General features: G+C 39.7%; 1 protein-coding gene across 2 annotated transcripts in view; it reads right to left on the bottom strand.

Moving 5' to 3' along the window:
• Positions 1-17,753, bottom strand: part of Sgcd (sarcoglycan delta) — a 925,964-nt gene that overhangs the window by 95,782 nt on the left and 812,429 nt on the right. For both annotated transcript variants that reach the window (XM_052758279.1, XM_052758280.1), the window contains one exon: positions 8,887-8,959. In XM_052758279.1, coding sequence (XP_052614239.1) covers positions 8,887-8,959 — 73 coding nt within the window. The remainder of the gene's footprint in view (positions 1-8,886; positions 8,960-17,753) is intronic.

Genomic DNA, 17,753 nt, shown 5'->3' with positions numbered 1-17,753 from the left:
ATCTTACCAAAAGCAACCTACAGATTCAATACAATCCCCATCAAAATCCCAATGCAATTCTTCTCAGACCTGCAAAGAACAATACTCAACTTCATATAAAAAAAAGCCCAAGATAGCCAAAACAATCCTGTACAATAAAGGAACTTCCAGAGGCATCACCATCCCTGACCTCAACCTCTACTATAGACCTATAGTAATAAAAACAGCTTGGTATTAGCATAGAAAGCAACATGTGGACCAATGGAATCAAATTGAAGACCCTGACATTAATCTGCACACCCATGAACACTTGATTTTTGACAAAGAAGCCAAAACTGTATAATGGAAAAAAGGAAAGCATCTTCAACAAGTGGTGCTGGCATAACTGGATGTCTACATGTGGAAGAACAAAAATAGATCCATATCTATTGCCATTCACAAAACTCAAGTCCAAATGGATCAAAGACCTCAACATAAATCCAGTTACACTCAGCATGATAGAAGAGAAACTGGGAAATAGCCTTGAATGCATTGGCACAGGAGACCATCTCCTAAATATAACACCAGTAGCACAGACACTGAGAGCAACAATTAATAAATGGGACCTCCTGAAACTGAGAAGCTTCTGAAGGCAAAGGACACAGTCAATAAGACAAAATGGTAGCCTACAGAATGGGAAAAGATTTTTACCAAGTCTACATCTGACAGAGGGCTGATCTCCAAAATATATAAAGAAATCAAGAAACTAGACATCAAAATATCAAATAATCCAATTAAAAAATGGGGGTACAGATCTAAACAGAAGAATTTGAAATGGCTGAAAGACATTTAAGGAAATGTTCAACATTCTTAGCCATTAGGGAAATACAAATCAAAATGACATCTTACACCTGCCAGAATGGCTAAGATCAGAAACACTGATGACAACTTATGCTGGAGAAGATGCACAGAAAGGGGAACACTCCTCCACTGCTGGTGGGTGTGCAATCTTTCACAGTCACTCTGGAAATCTGTATGGTGGTATCTTAGAAAACTGGGAATCAATCTACCTTAAGACCCAGAAATCCTACTCTTGGACATATACCCAAAAGATGTTCAACCACACCACAAGAACATTTGCTTGACTATGTTCATAGCAGCACTATTCACAATAGTAAGAACCTGGAAACAACCTAGATGCCCCTCAACTGAAGAATGGATAAAGAAAATGTGGTACAATTACACAATGGAATATTACGCAGCAGTTAAAAACAATGCCATCATGAAATTTGTAGGCAAATGGATGGAACTAGAAAAAAAATGCTGAGTGAGGTAACCCAGACCCAGAAAGACAAACACAACATGGTATGTAATCACCCATAAGTGAATATTAGATGCAAACCAAGGATAAACAGGCTACAACCCACAACCCCAGGTAAAGAGGAGGACCCTGAGAAGGATATGCATGGATCAGGAAGGGGAAAGGGTTAAGATCTCTTGAGTAAACTGGGAGGAAGGAGTAGAGATGAGGGGATGGAGGATAGGAACATGAGGACTTGAGATAGCCAAATTCGGGGAGAGACAGCAAGAGAGAACAATGAAAGAGATATCTTGTCAGAATAAGCCATTATGGGGTTAGGGAGAAATCTGGTGCTAGTGAAATCCCCAGGAACACACAAGGATGTCCCCAGCTAAGACTCATAGCAGTGGTGGAGAAGGTGCTTGAACTAGCCTCCCCTGTACTCAGATAGGTGACTACCCTAATTGTCATCATAGAACTTACATCCAGCAACTGATGGAAGCAAATGCAGAGACCCACAACCAAGCACTTGGCCAAGCTCCTGGAGTTCACTTGAAGAGAGGGAGGAGGAACTATAAGAACCAGGGGGGACAAGATCATGATAGGGAAAACCACAGAGACAGCTGACCCAAGCTAGTGGAAGCTCACAGACTGTGGACTGACAGCTGGGGAGCCTGCATGGGACTGCACTAGGCCCCTTGAATGAGGGTGACAGACGTGTGGCTTGATCTGTTTGTGAGTCCCCAGGCAATAAGACCAGGACTCATCCTGAGCACATGCACTGGCTTTTTTAGAGCCCATTCCCTATGGTGCCTTGCCTTACTCAGCCTTGATGCAAAGGGGAGGGGCTTGGGCCTGACCCAACTTGGTATGCCAGCCTCTGTGAATACCCAAGGGAGGCTTTACCCCCTAGGAGAAGTAGGTGGGGGTGGGATGGGGGGAGGTGGGAGGGAAGCAGGAGAAGGCGAGGGAGGGGAAATAGTGGGCAGTATGTAAAATGAAAAAAAAAAACTTTAAATAAACAAGTAAACCTTAAAAAAAAAGAAAAGAAAAAGAATCAAAACAAAACCTAGGAATACATAAAGCCATTTTGGTATCCAGAAATTGTCCTCCATCATTTAAACTATTGTGTAAAAGTTTGGGGACCACAGTCATCCTGTGCTTTCCTCCTCACATTCCTAGGGCTCCTTGAATGAGTATTTCTTTCCCTTTGGAAATGGTAGGAAGTAGGTTTCCTGTCACCTTCCCAATTCCCACCACCTTTCCAGCAAAGAAAGAATACTTTATTTCACAGATGACATGGGAGTTTGACTTCCACAATCTCTCAAAAGTTCCACACACTAGGTGCTATGAAATCAACAAAGGCTAATGAATTAAAATGAATAAAATAAACATTAATTTTGAAAATTAAAAAACCCAAAAAACTAAAAGTAATATCCTTTCTTAGTTGTTGTACAACATGTTTGAGATTATTTTTTATCCCCAAACTGTGGGATATGTTACCTTTAGCAACTTAATAAAGTCTTTTAGCAAACATATTTGAAATCGCTTCTACAATTTATTAAGCAACATAACCACTACAAGGAAAAATCACATTTTAACAAGTGCCCTGGAATGTTGTGGAGAGCCACAGAGATTGGTTGGGTTATTTGCTCCTTAAAATAAGTGGCTAGAGACATCCATTCCCTTTCAATCTTAAAAGTGAGTCATTGACTCTTTTCTACCTACATATCTCAACCAGAGAGTATCATTTGCTATGGGCAACCATATCTAGTGTTCCTAAGTAGATGTTATCATTCTTTGTGTTTCTATCAGTTTGGTTCATACCTCAATCCTAGCAATTATCATGTTACACTGTATTTTGGGTTATATTTCTGTTGTATTCCCTCTTAACTGAAAACTATTTTAGTGATCATTTTATGCATACCTGCTTTACAAATGTTCAGTACATGATTTCTTAGTAACTATTCAACCATTACTTTGTAAATGGTCTCTCATCTTCAGAGAGAGGATGATCGGGTTAACCTCCTTGTTCTAAGTAAATGTGAAATAAGATGTGAAGAGTTTTTTTTTTTTTTTTTAAATAAAGTTTGTCTTCTTGGTTCTTAGGGGCTTTTAGGGTTCTTCCAAGATGTGGGGGCTAGTTAAAGTTTTCTAAATATCACAGCCCACACAGCTTTGTCTCCACCTTGAACTTTTTCATTCCTGGTGTCTCTGATTTCAGATTCTCATTCCTGATCCTCTGAGGCCACAATCCTCTAAGGAGGCTTCACAGTCACAAGGAGCCCTCAGAGCAGTGTGGGCACTCAAAGGCAGCCTCTGTTCTCACAGAAAATACATATGCAAAGCCAAGGGGCCCATTTCCCACTTCAGATCATGAACAGCTTAAGATCAGAAGAATCTGAACAAGGGAACGTTGAACATATTCACACCCTGAGTCATGAATTTATTAAAATCCAATTACTATTCCAGGTGAATTATCTTATTTCAAGGGACAGGTTCAGTGCTTAGTGTATTTTTGAGTATAGTTTCTGACCTGGAGCAATGTATCACTATTTCAGAATTACCTTGTAGGGCTAAGTCAACATGCACGAACTTCCTTACCTAGACTATTGTAGCCCTTATCAGTATAGTGAGAAGCAGCCCTCTGTTGTGGATTTGAGCTCAGCTCGGGGATTACATCCAAACATTTTCAGTAAAAACTGCAAAGCAGGGACCATAATCATGGAAGAGCAAAGCAATAATCCACAACTCTGCACTGAGGAAGCTAGTTCTCCTTTACTGGGAGCATCTAAGTAAGAAATGACAGCAGTCTCAATACTGCTTTTCATGAACAAGTAAGCACTCAAACAAATAAACCAAAGAACTCAAACTCTGCAGCAGCCGAGAACGAGGACAGGGGAGAGAATCCAGTGAAAAAGCATGCTGAGACAGGTACAATTTTCTGATGTTTGATCATCTGAGTGAAGGAGCATTGTGGATATTTACGTTTATTTATTTATTTATTTATTTATTTATTTATTTTGGTTTTCCGAGACAGGGTTTCTCTGTGTAGCTTTGCGCCTTTCCTGGAACTCGCTTTGGAGACCAGGCTGGCCTCGAACTCACAGAGATCCGCTTGCCTCTGCCTCCCAAGTGCTGGGACTAAAGGCGTGCGCCACCACCGCCCGGCAAGTTGTTTATTTTTTAAAGAAAGTCCAGGTCCAAGTTGTCTGTGGCCTTCTGACTCAACTTGCTTCCCATTACTAATAATTACTGGGAAAATTGGTCTATTACATTAAAAGAACCCCCACCTCTAAAACATCCCAATTTAACTGCACAGAGAACCTTAAAGATCCATTCACTTACATCTCAACCAGCTCCTGTCTATAGAGCTGTTTTAATAACATATCCTTGATCCATGAGATAGATGACTGCATCTCCTGAAGCAAATCTCAATAGAGAACATGATATGATAGGACTGTAAGATGTTGACATTAAAGAATAGAGAGTAAACAAAACTCATGTTTAAATTTAAATTATTTTAAAACAAGAGGTTAGGATAATAGAAAATAAATAGATACTAGAACCAAAAGAGAGTTAGACTTCTGTAGATGTTAGGGCTCCATGTTTGACTCAAGGCCATGGAATGAGTTTAGTGGATTCCTGACCATAGTACCTAGCCATTTTCACTTTGTTTCATTAGCACTAGAAAAGTTTGTGGTTCTCTACTTGCTGACACAAGTCCAGGAGTCTCATTTAAAGTGCTCTGATTCCTTGATACAGTGGCACGAGGGTAACAGAGGCCAGAGGACATGGGCTTCATGTTCATTATCCTTTGGCTTCATAGCCAAAGTCAGCATCAATTCAGAGCATAGAGTAAAATGTACTGCTATTCAATATGTGAAAAATGCAAAACACACACAAACAGTCTAGTCCAAATTAGCCTGTGAACCACAATTGGGAATCTCTTCAATTTGTCTAATGGGTATATCCAACCTGTAGCTCACAACTGAAGATAGCTAGTGATGGGGTGCAACACAAAACCATGAACTTACTTAAATTATTATAAGATTTTAATATATATTACTATATATATGTATACACACACATATATACATACATATACCTATATATATATATATATATATATATATATAAAATATAAGCACATACCTATATTGTAATCTGACTGCTTTGTTATGGTGTGTAAACTTTGCAGATGACAAGGTCATGTTGCAGTGTCAAAAGGCTGGTCATGCTACAAGATGCCTGTACTGGCTGGTTTAATGTATCAACTTGACACAAGCTAGAGTGATCAAAGAGGAAGGAACCTCAGTTGAGGAAATGCTTCCATGAGATCTAGCTGTAAGGCATTTTCTTAATTAGTGATTAATGGGGGTGGGTCCAGTCCATAGTGGGTTGTACCATCCCTGGGCTGGTAGTCTTAAGATTCTATAGAAAAGCAGGTTAAGCAAGCCAGAAGGAGCAAGACAATAAGCAGCACCCCTCCATAACCTCTGCATCAGCTCCTGCTTCCAGGATCCTGCCCTGTTTGAGTTCCGGTCCTGACTTCCTTCAACAATGAACAATGACGTGGAAATGTAAGCCAAATAAACCCTTTCCTCCCCAACTTGCTTTTTGGTCATGGTGCTTCATTTGCAACAATAGAAACCCTAAGATAATGCCAATGAGAAAGAATTCTCAAAAGAAGAAAAGGCTAAATTATGATATTTTCATCTGAATTTAGGCTACCATGATTTGGACAAACAAAAAACAGTGTCAGAATAACATATGGAAATATTTTTATGGTGCCTGTCCTAGTCAGCCTTAAGTGTAACTTGACACAGCCTAGAGTCATCTGAGAGGAGAAGCCTCAGTTGAGGAATTATGTAAATCAGGCTGGTCTGTGGAAATGCCCGTGAGGGACTGCCTTGATTATTATTTGTTGTAGGAAGGTCCAGCCCATTCTGGGTGGCACCGTTCCCCATATAGGTGGTCCTGAGCTGTATAAAAAACTAGTTAAGCATAACTAAGTGATCTAGAGGGAAAACCAGTAAGAAGAATGCTTCCATGGATTCTGATATGACTCTTTGTTCAAGTCCCTACCTTGACTTCTTCAATGATGGACTGTATCATCAAAGTGTAAGCCAATCAAACCCTTTCTACCCCAAGTTGCTTTTGATCAGACTATGTTTTTTAATCACAGCAACAAAATGAAATGAGGATAATTCCTATCAGAAAACATTACTTTTTTTATCTGTGGACTTTGCCCATAATTTTATGTTGTTGCACTACACTCTCATTTCCTCAGGAATTTTAGAGAGTATGTATTCTAATGCAAGTTCTCTTAGGTTTTGAGTACACACTGAAAGCTTATCCTCAGCACACTATGAGCAAACATTGTCCTATATTCTCCACGAACTAGCTCTCATGTGGACTGGTCTCATAGTGGACTGAGGTATTGAGAAATGCCCTTTTGCTATGATTTTATTTTAATTATATGTGTTTATGAGGTGAAAATGCTAATTTGATATGATATGATAATGATTAAATGAAGGTAATTAGCCTTTGTGTCTCCTTAAACATGGTTACTTTTTGTGTTGGTAATCTTTGAACTCATATTTTCTGGTTCTTTTTAAGAGATGTGAGTTACAGCACCAGACTGTACAGTATAAAGTATAACATTAGAACAGATTTCAGTGTAATGTGAATAATGTATATTTGGTACCCATTATCTAAGCTCTTCCAATCTCCAATATTCTTCTCCTTCTTACTTATAATTACCAACATTCCATTTTGCACTATACAATCTACTTATTTTAGGTTTAACATATGAATGAGATCACATACTATTTGTCTTTGTGTGTCTGGCTTCTCTCACTCAATGTAATGTCCTTGAGTTCATCCATGCTGTCACATGTTGCCTTCATCCTTTTTTATGGCTTTTGTATTGCAAAAAACAATTATTATTATAAAAGCAATATTGATAGCATTTTACAAAATGGAGTCAGGGAGCCATTAGGACATAGAGTTAGACATGACTCCAACTGCTAACTGTTGCCTGAAATGTGAGCCTTTTACATGAAGCCTCTACAGCACAAGAACCACAAGGCGATGCCTTTGCACTCGAAGCCTCAGGACATATATCACTTGGTGACTGGACTCTAACTTTACGGACATTTCAGTTCAGTTTACATATACCTTCTCTAGAGTAAATGGTCCACCTAAGCTCAGATTTCCCATGCCTTTCCCAGAACACTGACTTAGCTATCCAAAACTGGAGCCCTGAATTGTTCTTCCTAAAACTCCAGAGACAGCCCTTCTCCCTGATGCAGTTTCTGAGTCAAAATTCAGTGACACTACATATCTGACACATTTTCTTTATCAATTCATCCATCAAGACACAAATGAGTTGATTCTATGTCTTGGTTCTTGTGAGACTTGTTACAGTAGCTGCGGGAGTACAGATATCTGATATATGTACTGGCTTCATCACACATGTATAGACATGTATGTACATACATGCTCACACAGACATGCAGGACAGCTGGCTTGTAAATTCAGCTACACTGTATTTGGGATTCTTTTTTTGGGGAAAGTCCTCATTCCTTAACAATTTTCCTCTTTTCTCTCAGTCTATTTCCCGTTATCCTTAGAGAGTTTTGAAGAAATGCTAGGGGTTTGGGAATGAAGTGATATATTTCTCATGACTGAGAATGTGTTTCTGTTAAGGGAATACTGGTTCCCCTGTGGCTGTGACCATTTCAGCAAAGCGTAGCTCTAGAGACTACATTCTGAAAGAGTAGATACAGCCTATGCAATGCAGATGTATCTGATTACAGTTGATGTCTATTATGAAGTAGTTAGCCAATGTTGTCTGTCCTCTTCTAGTGATTCACCATTGGTGTCAGGTTAAAGAATTATCAAACACAGCGGAAGCCAGCATTCTCCTGGCTTCTAGGTGATTATAATCCTACCTTAGGAACTGCAGTTGTATTTATATCAACATACCATTTTGAATGTGTTTCTCTTGCGTGACTGTCAGCACCTAGGATGGTTTTTAGGCTATATCTCTATATCCATTCATCTGTACATTGTTCTTTTTCATTTTACATGGTTGGTAGCAATTGCACAGCATTTCAGATACCTCCCCTGCTAAGACCCACACTTATGGATATTGAAAAGTAACACTAGTGCAAAAAATATCTATAGAATACAGTATTATACGGTGTCAAGTATTAGACATTCTGTTACATGGGAAACATTTGAATTGGGTTTAAAAACCAACTTCTTTTAGATAATACTTTTGGGTCAGCTGATCAACACCAATTGTGATTTGTTTTCTAACTCTATTGATTTGTAGCAACCTAGAAATAAGCAATAAATAGATAATGTCAACCCAGAAATCTAATCACCAATCAACTTTACATAGTTAGCAACTTCTCACTCCAGACCTTAATTCCCTAAGCACTCATGAAGAAAAAAAAAAGAGTAAAAAAATTATCACTGTCTATAGCAATTCTCCAATCTCTCCCAGTTAACATGTTTCATACAAATTAAATGTCGGCATTATTCAAAATGAGTCCTTGGCCAACCACAGACAGGAAACAGCCACTGATCAATGCAAATCAAAGCTAGAAGCTTACCTTAGTTCCTTGAAGGGGTCTGCTCTGACATTAGGTGTTTCTATGGATTTGGGAAAGACTGTGCCTTCAGCTCCTACAGAGAAAAAGACAAAATAGACATTGTGCATGTGGGGTCACCCAGGGCATCCGCAGCACACTGATTAGCACTGAGAGCATGCATATTGCCACTAGCTTCAGGGCTTTGGACAGGACAATGTTGAATCAGTTCCTGCAAACAACCCTTGAAAAAACCAGGGACAACTCGTGTTACAGCAGAGGGAGGCCAGGAGGAAAAGTCCACCTGGGTTTCCAAAAAGAAAACAAACAAACATTTAAATTAAAGCATAATTACATTACGTTCCTTTTCTCTTTCCTCCCTCGAGCCCACCCATGTTCCCTTTCCTCACTCTCAAATTGATAGCTTCTTCCTCAAAAAGGAAACCATCTTTAAAAAGATGCCTTGAAATGGGAAATTTTAATTCTTGTCTCCTATAAACTATTAATAGTCACCTGACTGGAAGTTTTGAATACAGCAGCTGAGGTCCTTTCCCTGCAATGCAGTACAAATTGTGTCACATGGGATTAGATGGGTAGTGTTTGCCTGGTGTCAAGCTAAAGCTTTTCCTATAAATTAAGTTCTGCATTCTGATTGTGAAAACCTATGCAAATGGGGAGATCACTTGAAGCACATCTATCTTTGCTAAGTATTAACATTGATCCCCAGCCCAACCAAGACATTCAGCTCTTGCTTGAGCTATCAGCCTTTATTTGTACCACTTGTCAACATCAGCTGAACCTCTCAAGCTATAAAAAGTAGTGATGATCTGATTTTTATGCTCCCTAAGTGATTTCAAATCATTTAACCTACAGTGTATTGGGGACAATTGCCCTGGATATTAGCTTTTCAATTAAACATAGCTGGGGCAGTATCCTGTACTTTGAAGAAGTTAAGCGCTTCACATTTGGTGTATGATTTTGATGCTGTTAAGAAAGTGGAGCATCTTTCACTTATGTGAAACTTTCTAGAACTCTCTTGCATATTTGTACTGCCTAGAAAGTCCCAATTTGTAATTATTATTTCATTTTAGATTCATCCTGGTATAATGATGTGTCCAAAGAAATGGATTTGTTTATTTACTTAGGCAGCAACTGCAAAAATATTCAATCTTATGATAGCAGCAACAGACTGCTGCAAGCACAATCAGAAATAGTGCTTTGACCTCATATTACACATAACCAATGAAGGAAGGACTTGATTTGCAGAAACTTTTAAGTTAATGATTTTGAGTGCATCCTATAGATTCCATCATATGTACATGCTCATATTCCCTGCAGCAGCCTCATCAAATTGACACATTCAGTGGGCAGAAACATTAAGTGTGGGCCATTTCAAACCTTTCTCACTCTAAAGATATTCTTGTGTGTTTGTCTGTGTGTGTATATGTGTGCTCAGGTGTGCTCTCGCATGCACGCTCATGTAGAAACAAGAGTTGACAGTGGGTGTCTTCTTCAATGACTCCACACCTTATTTTTTGAGACAGGGTCTCTCACTGAACTTGGAGAGTTTTGTTGTGGCCAGACTGGCTATCTAGCAAGCCCCTGGGATGCATCTGTCTCCACCTCCCAATGCTGAAGTTACAGATGTATGCCACCAAGTTTGCCCTTTACATAGGTACTAGGGACCCAAACTCAGGTCCTCATGTTCGCATAACAAGCACTTTACCCACTGAGCACTTCCACAGCACTGACATTGTTCTTGTCTTTTAAGATTCCAAATCATTTCAAACCCATTAAAGTATACATATAATGAAATCTACAACTTGTTATGCAAATTACATAAGAATGTTCAAAGTTTTGTTATGCATAAATTACTAATTTTGCCCCAGAGATTTCCACATTGTATTTTTATATAAGTGTAGAATGAACTGGATTTTAGACTGTCATGTAGCTTTTGTTAAATATGCACCAAATTTGGCTTTGAAGAATGTATTAATTTCTTCTTTGCTATGACCAAAGGTTTGGCTCACAGAAAGCTACCCAACACTCTGATATTGGGACGTGATGTTGCCACACATGATCTAGTCTATACATGTGTTTGGCCATATTCATAGGTATTCTGGAGCACATTTGGATGTGCCTGGCTTATGATTTGAGGTTATGGTTCCTCATGGAGAAGGCATAATGGCAGGAGCTTGCTTATATCTGGGCAGTTCAGGAGGCAGAGACAAAGGAGGATGCCAGCATTCAGGTGGCCTTTTCCTTGCCCATATTTATTCAGTCTGAGCCCCTAGCCCCCAGGATGGTGTGGCTCATATTTTTTCCCACCAGTTAATCCTTTCTGGAAAGTCCTCAGAGATAAATCCCAAAGTATGTCTGTCTAACCCTCTAGAAACTTCTTTATACAATCAAATTGACAAAAGAAATTAATCATCACAATGAGTGTCCATTTCACATTCTAGCATTTCTGAGATACTTGAAGATTATGATTAAACAACCCCATAGAAGTCACATGGTGGTGTCGTGAGGCCCAGGTCACATCCCCAACCACCTTCTCTTCTGAAGAAACCACATCACTGAATGGGGACTTTCCTTACTGGAATAAAGCAATGTTCCTTTTAATTGTAGTTTTGCTATATCTCTGTAAGAAAAGGAGTTAGTTTGGTTATACTGTTGGTATATTTAAGTTCTAGTTGAATCTCCTTTCCTCTATCTGGAATTCTACAAAAGCAAAAAGACTATTACCTTTTTTAAAAAGTCAACCTTATTTGTCTGGCTCACACAGATGGCAACTGTTCTTATCTGTGGACAGCCTTCACTATGTGGACTGTTACTGCAACCATGGCACTTGTTGTTTTGTCCACTGCCATGCACACCCCTACCTTCATTTCATAAGACATCTGAAGCCTACAGTGACTGTATACAATATGGATATACTGTAGGACAGAGGCTACATGACATCAGCCTAATCACTCAAACTTGAAGAATGGCATTTTCTTTTTAAAATGACTTTCAAATGCCTGACCAGTTTCTTCATCCCAGTTAATCCCGGACTGTGTCAGCTTCTTCATTAGCCAAGGAAGATAATCAAACTCAATTGTACACCTGGATTTACTCAGTTCAATAAGGAGCTACTTATCTGAAGCTCACGGCTTTTGTCTGTATCACTCCTCTGAGCCAGTCCAAGGGGGAAATAAGTGACCATGATGAGGTGTCTCAACCCTTTGCACAATAATGATGCATGAAATGAAACAGACATAGTCTCTGAACCCCAGAGTTCAGGGCCAGTTTTCTCTCATCCAAAAATACCTTTGCTGTTCCCTGACTAGGAGAATGTCTTTCTCTTTGCAATATCCCCATTGCCTAACACAACCAAAAGCAAAGAGTAGGCACTCAACACACTATGTATACAAAATGGCTACATCATTTATTGTCACCCAACATACACCACTCCGCATTTTTATGTATATTATAGACATCATTCTATCTCTTCAACGTGTCATAGAATCTGTATAAGTAGGTGCAGCTTCCTTGGGCTGCTACTGGGCTGGTTTCTGACTGATGCTGCAATTCCTTTGGGAGTACTCATTTCCTGTCATAAAATCCCATACTTACATGGTAACATATATTTTAAGAGAGTGTCACAAACCACAATTCAAAATATTATTTTAGTTCTACCTATAAAATAAAAACACTGTTAATAAAGGAATATGGTAAAGACTACATAAACACACCTCTTTAAAGTCAAAGGTAGTCAGGGGCTGTAATCCCCTCCCATACCAAGGGACACTTATCTAAAGACTGCAGCTAGAATTCACATGGGTCTCATAACCACATCTGTAGGGACTGCACCTGCAGAGATTCACATGAGCATGTGACTATTGGCCCACCTTTAACTCCAGGACCCCATCACCTTGCTTTGTCCATAGTAGGTTATTACTGTTTGAATAGCAAATGCCTCCCCCAGGCTTATTGTTGAATATTTTGCCCCTAGCTGTTGGTGGTATTTTGAGAGGTCTTAGGAGGTTTAGGAAGGGCTCCAAGCTGAAGAAAGTAGAGGTGGGGACATGCTGTTGGAGGCTATGTCTTGTCTTAACTGGGTTTTTATATCTCTGTTTCCTTCTGCTTCCTGCCTGACATGTAGTGCACATCATCTGCTCCCATCTCTGACTGCCATGTTCTGCCGCACAGAGAACACAGAGCTGGAGGACTACACTCTGAACCTTCTGATGTTGTAAGCCACAAGTCCTCCCTCTTTTAACTTGCTTTGATTAGTGAGGTGCTGCTAACTAGTTAATCCAGGTGAAAGTAGCACCTACTGAAAAACAAGGCAACAAACACCACAGGGGCCTCTTTGGGTGGGAAAGGGGACTTCCTGTGGGAAGAGAGGAAAATGCAAGATGCCCACACTCCTTCACCTCTCCTCATCTAATCCGGTAACCCCTGTGTTGTTCTGCTCTGGGATTTAGTCAATGGGGTCCACATGTCCTGCACACCAAAGGCCATGCCTTTAGACTCAGATTTCTAGAGGAAGATATGGGTTGGCAGAGGGACCTTGAACAGGACACACAACTCCCACGATGCTCAGTTTTCTTTTTAGAAAAGAAAGAACATAGGTTGGCAAAATGGCCCAGTGGGTGAATCACTTGTCATGTGAGGCTGAACACCTGAGTTCATCTTGGAACTCACATGAGAGAGTGAGACCCTATGCATGGACAAGTCTTCAGACCTCAACAAACATGCTATGGTGTATGCATGCCTATGGTGAAGAGACTGAGTAACTTATCAATATGCAATCTATGCCTTGGGGACATGGAAACTGTTCTATAGTCACAGAGCTCAGGAGTTTGGGGTTCCAGACCCAATGCTCTTCTCATATGCTCTGGATGATCTCTCTCAGCAGACTCATTTGCCCTGTGCTTAGTCCTTGTTCTCTGAGTCGGAACAAATATCAAGGATCATGCCCTCAAGGAGTGCTTTTAGCCCCAAGTTACCTGTCTTCCCAAAACCAATTCATGAGATGAAATCTTAACACTTTTAAAAAAGCCCTTTTATTTTTAAATCCTACCAGGTTTCTGATTTCCACATTTCTTACTTTTCTAGATTGCCTTCATTGATACAAATTCCCAAACCTGTCTTCTCCCCATTCTTGGGTAATATATTATCCTTGATTTTATTATTTCGAAAAGGCTTCTATTGAAACTATACCTACTGATTCTTTCCTTTGACACAATATAATTTACAGGCAATAAATGTTCATAAACAGTTTGACTGAAAAATCCATAAAACCATTTCAGCTTTATTTTAAGTTCCATTTAATGTCCCTCAAAAATGATTTCATCGATGTGTTTCCATTAGCTGGTTCTCTGCCCAATAACTTAATTTCATGCAATCAATCAGGAACTTATAAAGCATATGTCAGGATCTATCTAAAGTATCTTGATTCACCATAAAGACCAGCTCAATGGCTCTTTTCCCTACTAACTCAGGTAGGTGGTACACTTGTAAAAAATATCTTGAATGTACTGTTACCATAGTAACAGAAACAGATTCTCTAGAAAGGACACTCAAGTTCAGAGCTCAGAGTTGCTACAGTTTTCCTTTGAGGAGTCCTGCATGTCAGGAGACCTGAGATCTAGTCTTTCCCTCTGTGGTGTGTAAGATGGAAGACATGGCATACCACCTCTCTAGGTATTGATTTCCTCAACTGTAAAATGAGATGAGCTAAATATTAGAGCTGGGTGGTACCTTTTAAGCAGACTTTTATCCTTGCCCACCTCCTTTGCCTTCTGGAGAAACAAAGAACTCTAGAATATATACAGAAAGAAATTTTGCAGTGTTGTATTTTTGTGGCGCTAAGGATTGGATCTAGGGTCCTGCATATGCTAAATGGCTGCTATACTAGCACTCAACTGTGCTCAATTGGCAGAATAAAACTATCAGGAAATAAATCCTGTAAGAGACAAACTAGCAGAAAGCAACATTTATTATAGATGGAAGTAATGAAACTATAAACACTGCACCTAACTTTTTAAAACCCTGAAAAGTAACTTGAATAAATCCAGAACTAGACATTAGTTCCGCTTCTCCATTCCTGATTTGCTAAGAAACAGAATCAATCATTCAGCCATGCTCCCCATCACCCGTTTTCAGCTTGACTTCCTTATCCATTTTATATCCAACATTGGTATAAAAATATATTTTTTATTTTACCAAGTAAAATATGGTTGTTTTGAAGTTATATAAAGTGGGAATGGGTGGATTCCATGCTTTGCAAGGTCACTTCCAATTCTGTTCTCTTATAATAGTTCAGGTAAGTGACTAGATGACAAACTCCCATGAGGCCGGAGAAGATTATGGTAAGGAGCTAAACCCAAAGTTCAATTCATTCAGTGTGTATGTGTTGAAGAGGCAGCTGTAATTCTTAGAAGCAGGGGCACACAGTCACAGGCTGGTAGAATGGAGCATCCTCTACTATCATACTCTGACTAGTTGAAACATTGGTAATCAAATGAGCTCACAAATAAGATATATATTGATAAAGGGGCTGATAGGAATTATATCATCATGAGAATATGGCCATTTTGCCAGCCTATGTTCTTTCTTTTCCAAGAAGAAAACTGAGCATCATGGGAGTTTTATGTCATGTTCAAGGTCCCTCAACAAATCTTTGAAATTTTCCTAAAACCACACATAACACTCAAGTTTCCAGAAGAACTAAAGTTTGCTGATATATGGAAAGTCATTAGGAATGAATGCACCAAGAGATGGATGTAGCAATACAAAAGAATACACAAAGGCCAGAGAGTTCAGAAACACAACTAATAAAGAAAATTGTGGAGTTAGATCACATTTAGCAAGAGGCAGCTATGATGGGTAATAGAGAAAAGGAAAGGTCCCAGGGAGTGCAATGTTCTAGAGGCTACAATTAATTATTAATTAAGAGATACAATTTGACCAAATTCAGAATTTCAAAAATTGTGTGGCTGCATGTTATGGACTGAGTGTCTACATTAACCAAATATTAATATGTTGAAATCTTAACTCCTATTGGAATAGCAGCACAAGATGGGGCACTGGGAAGTGTGCTGGTAGTTTTTTTTCCCATCAATTTAACATAAGCTAGAGTCATTTTGGAAGAGGGAACCTCAACTGGGAAAATGTTCAAGCTAGATTGGACTGTGGGCGAGCCTGTAGTGTGTTTTCTTAATGGATGGTTGCTACGAGAGGTCCCAGTTCACTGTAGGTAGTGGCAGCGTTGGGTTGGTGGTCTTGGGTTCTATGGGAAAGCAGGCTGAGCAAGCCATAAAGAGCAAGTACTTCTCCATGGCCTCTGCATCAGTCTCTGGCATGCTTGAGTTGCTGCCCTGACTTCCCTCAGTGATGGAGTCACTCACCTGGGAGTATAAGATGAAATGGACCCTTTCCTGCCCCATTTGCTTTTGGTCATTGTGTTTTACCAAAACAATAGAAGCCCTCACTAGAGCAGGGATATAACTAGATTTTGAAGAATTCATGAGGTTGGAACCTTGATGATGGGACTGAAGCTCATAGAAAAAAACACATATCTGGCATTTCTTCTTATATCATGCAAAGTCACCTGTCTACTATCTCAGGATGAGAGTCATAAGAAAAGACAGATGAGCACTAATCTCCACTCTCTAATGTAAGGGGAGGAGTCAGGAAGTCAAGACAGGAAGATGAGTCTGGCCATTCTGACATCAGAATTCAGACTTCCCCACTACCAGGATTGCAAAGAATACATGTCCTCTGCAGAGCCATGCAGTTCAAGCTGGGAGTGGCACTCGGATGTCATGCTGCAGCATGGAGAAGACAATCACAGAGGCAAAGAGAGAAGCAGAGCAGGGAGAGGCAGTGAAGGCGGACTGGAGGACTCAGAGAGGAGAGGGAGTGGATGGGCTGAGGAGATACTGAGGAGGGAACCACCAGGATTGGGGGGTACACTGGACAAGAGGAGGTGGGAGGTTGATGATCATGATGAATGTTCAAGCCAAGTTAACAAGTGTCCAAGGCCAGCTATGCCCATGAACTCCATATACTCCTAAAACAATATCCACCCATCTGAGTATTTAATATTTTAGTTATAAACTCCAGCTTTAGTTTTCTTATGATGAAGCAAGAAACAGAAGAAAATTCAAATTAAACCACCTGCTGTATTTATAAGTAATGCATTTTAGTAATTATAGAAAACCACAAATAATTAATTGAAAATGAACATATTCTGTGAAAAAATTCTTTTCTGGTTAAAGTGTTAGATAAAAAGGTTTTCACATAACTCTCATTGTTAGAATTCTTCCTAGAACAGGTGAGATAGTTTTTTTGCCTAAGTCTAGAATATTGAACTTGGAAATAGCTTAATACTCATAGATAGTAGTCCTTAGACTGGTGATTTATTTTCCTATAAACTGGTACCTTCCACAGCATAGGAACCATGGTAGGTATAGAGTAACTTGCCAGACAATGATTTCAGGAAATTCCTTAGAAACAACTGTTTCTGAAATAATTTTTTTTGGTATGTGTGTATATGTGTGTGTAAGTGCAAATTTGTATGAGTGAACACATGTGTCTCCATATGTAGAGGCCAGAGGTCAACTTCTCCTCTTGCTCAGAGGCTGCCCACCTAGCTTTTGCACTCAGAGCTCTCACTGGGACCTAGGGCTTGTTAATTAGGCGGGGCTGCCTAGCAAATTTTAGAGATCCACCTGTTTCTGCCTCCCCAGCAACTGGGATTATAAGCCAGTGCCACCACACATCTCAGGCTCTTTTTGTTTTTAAATTTTATTTTATAATTTAATTTAATTTTACATATCAGCCACGGATTCCTTTGTCCTCCCCCCTCCCACCCCACCCCTACCTTCCCAGCCCACCCC

Source organism: Peromyscus californicus, unplaced genomic scaffold (assembly GCF_007827085.1).
Source record: "Peromyscus californicus insignis strain IS unplaced genomic scaffold, ASM782708v3 Scaffold_3__1_contigs__length_106647218, whole genome shotgun sequence".
Taxonomy (NCBI): Eukaryota; Metazoa; Chordata; class Mammalia; order Rodentia; family Cricetidae; genus Peromyscus; species Peromyscus californicus.
This window is presented reverse-complemented; position numbering and strand designations above follow the sequence as displayed.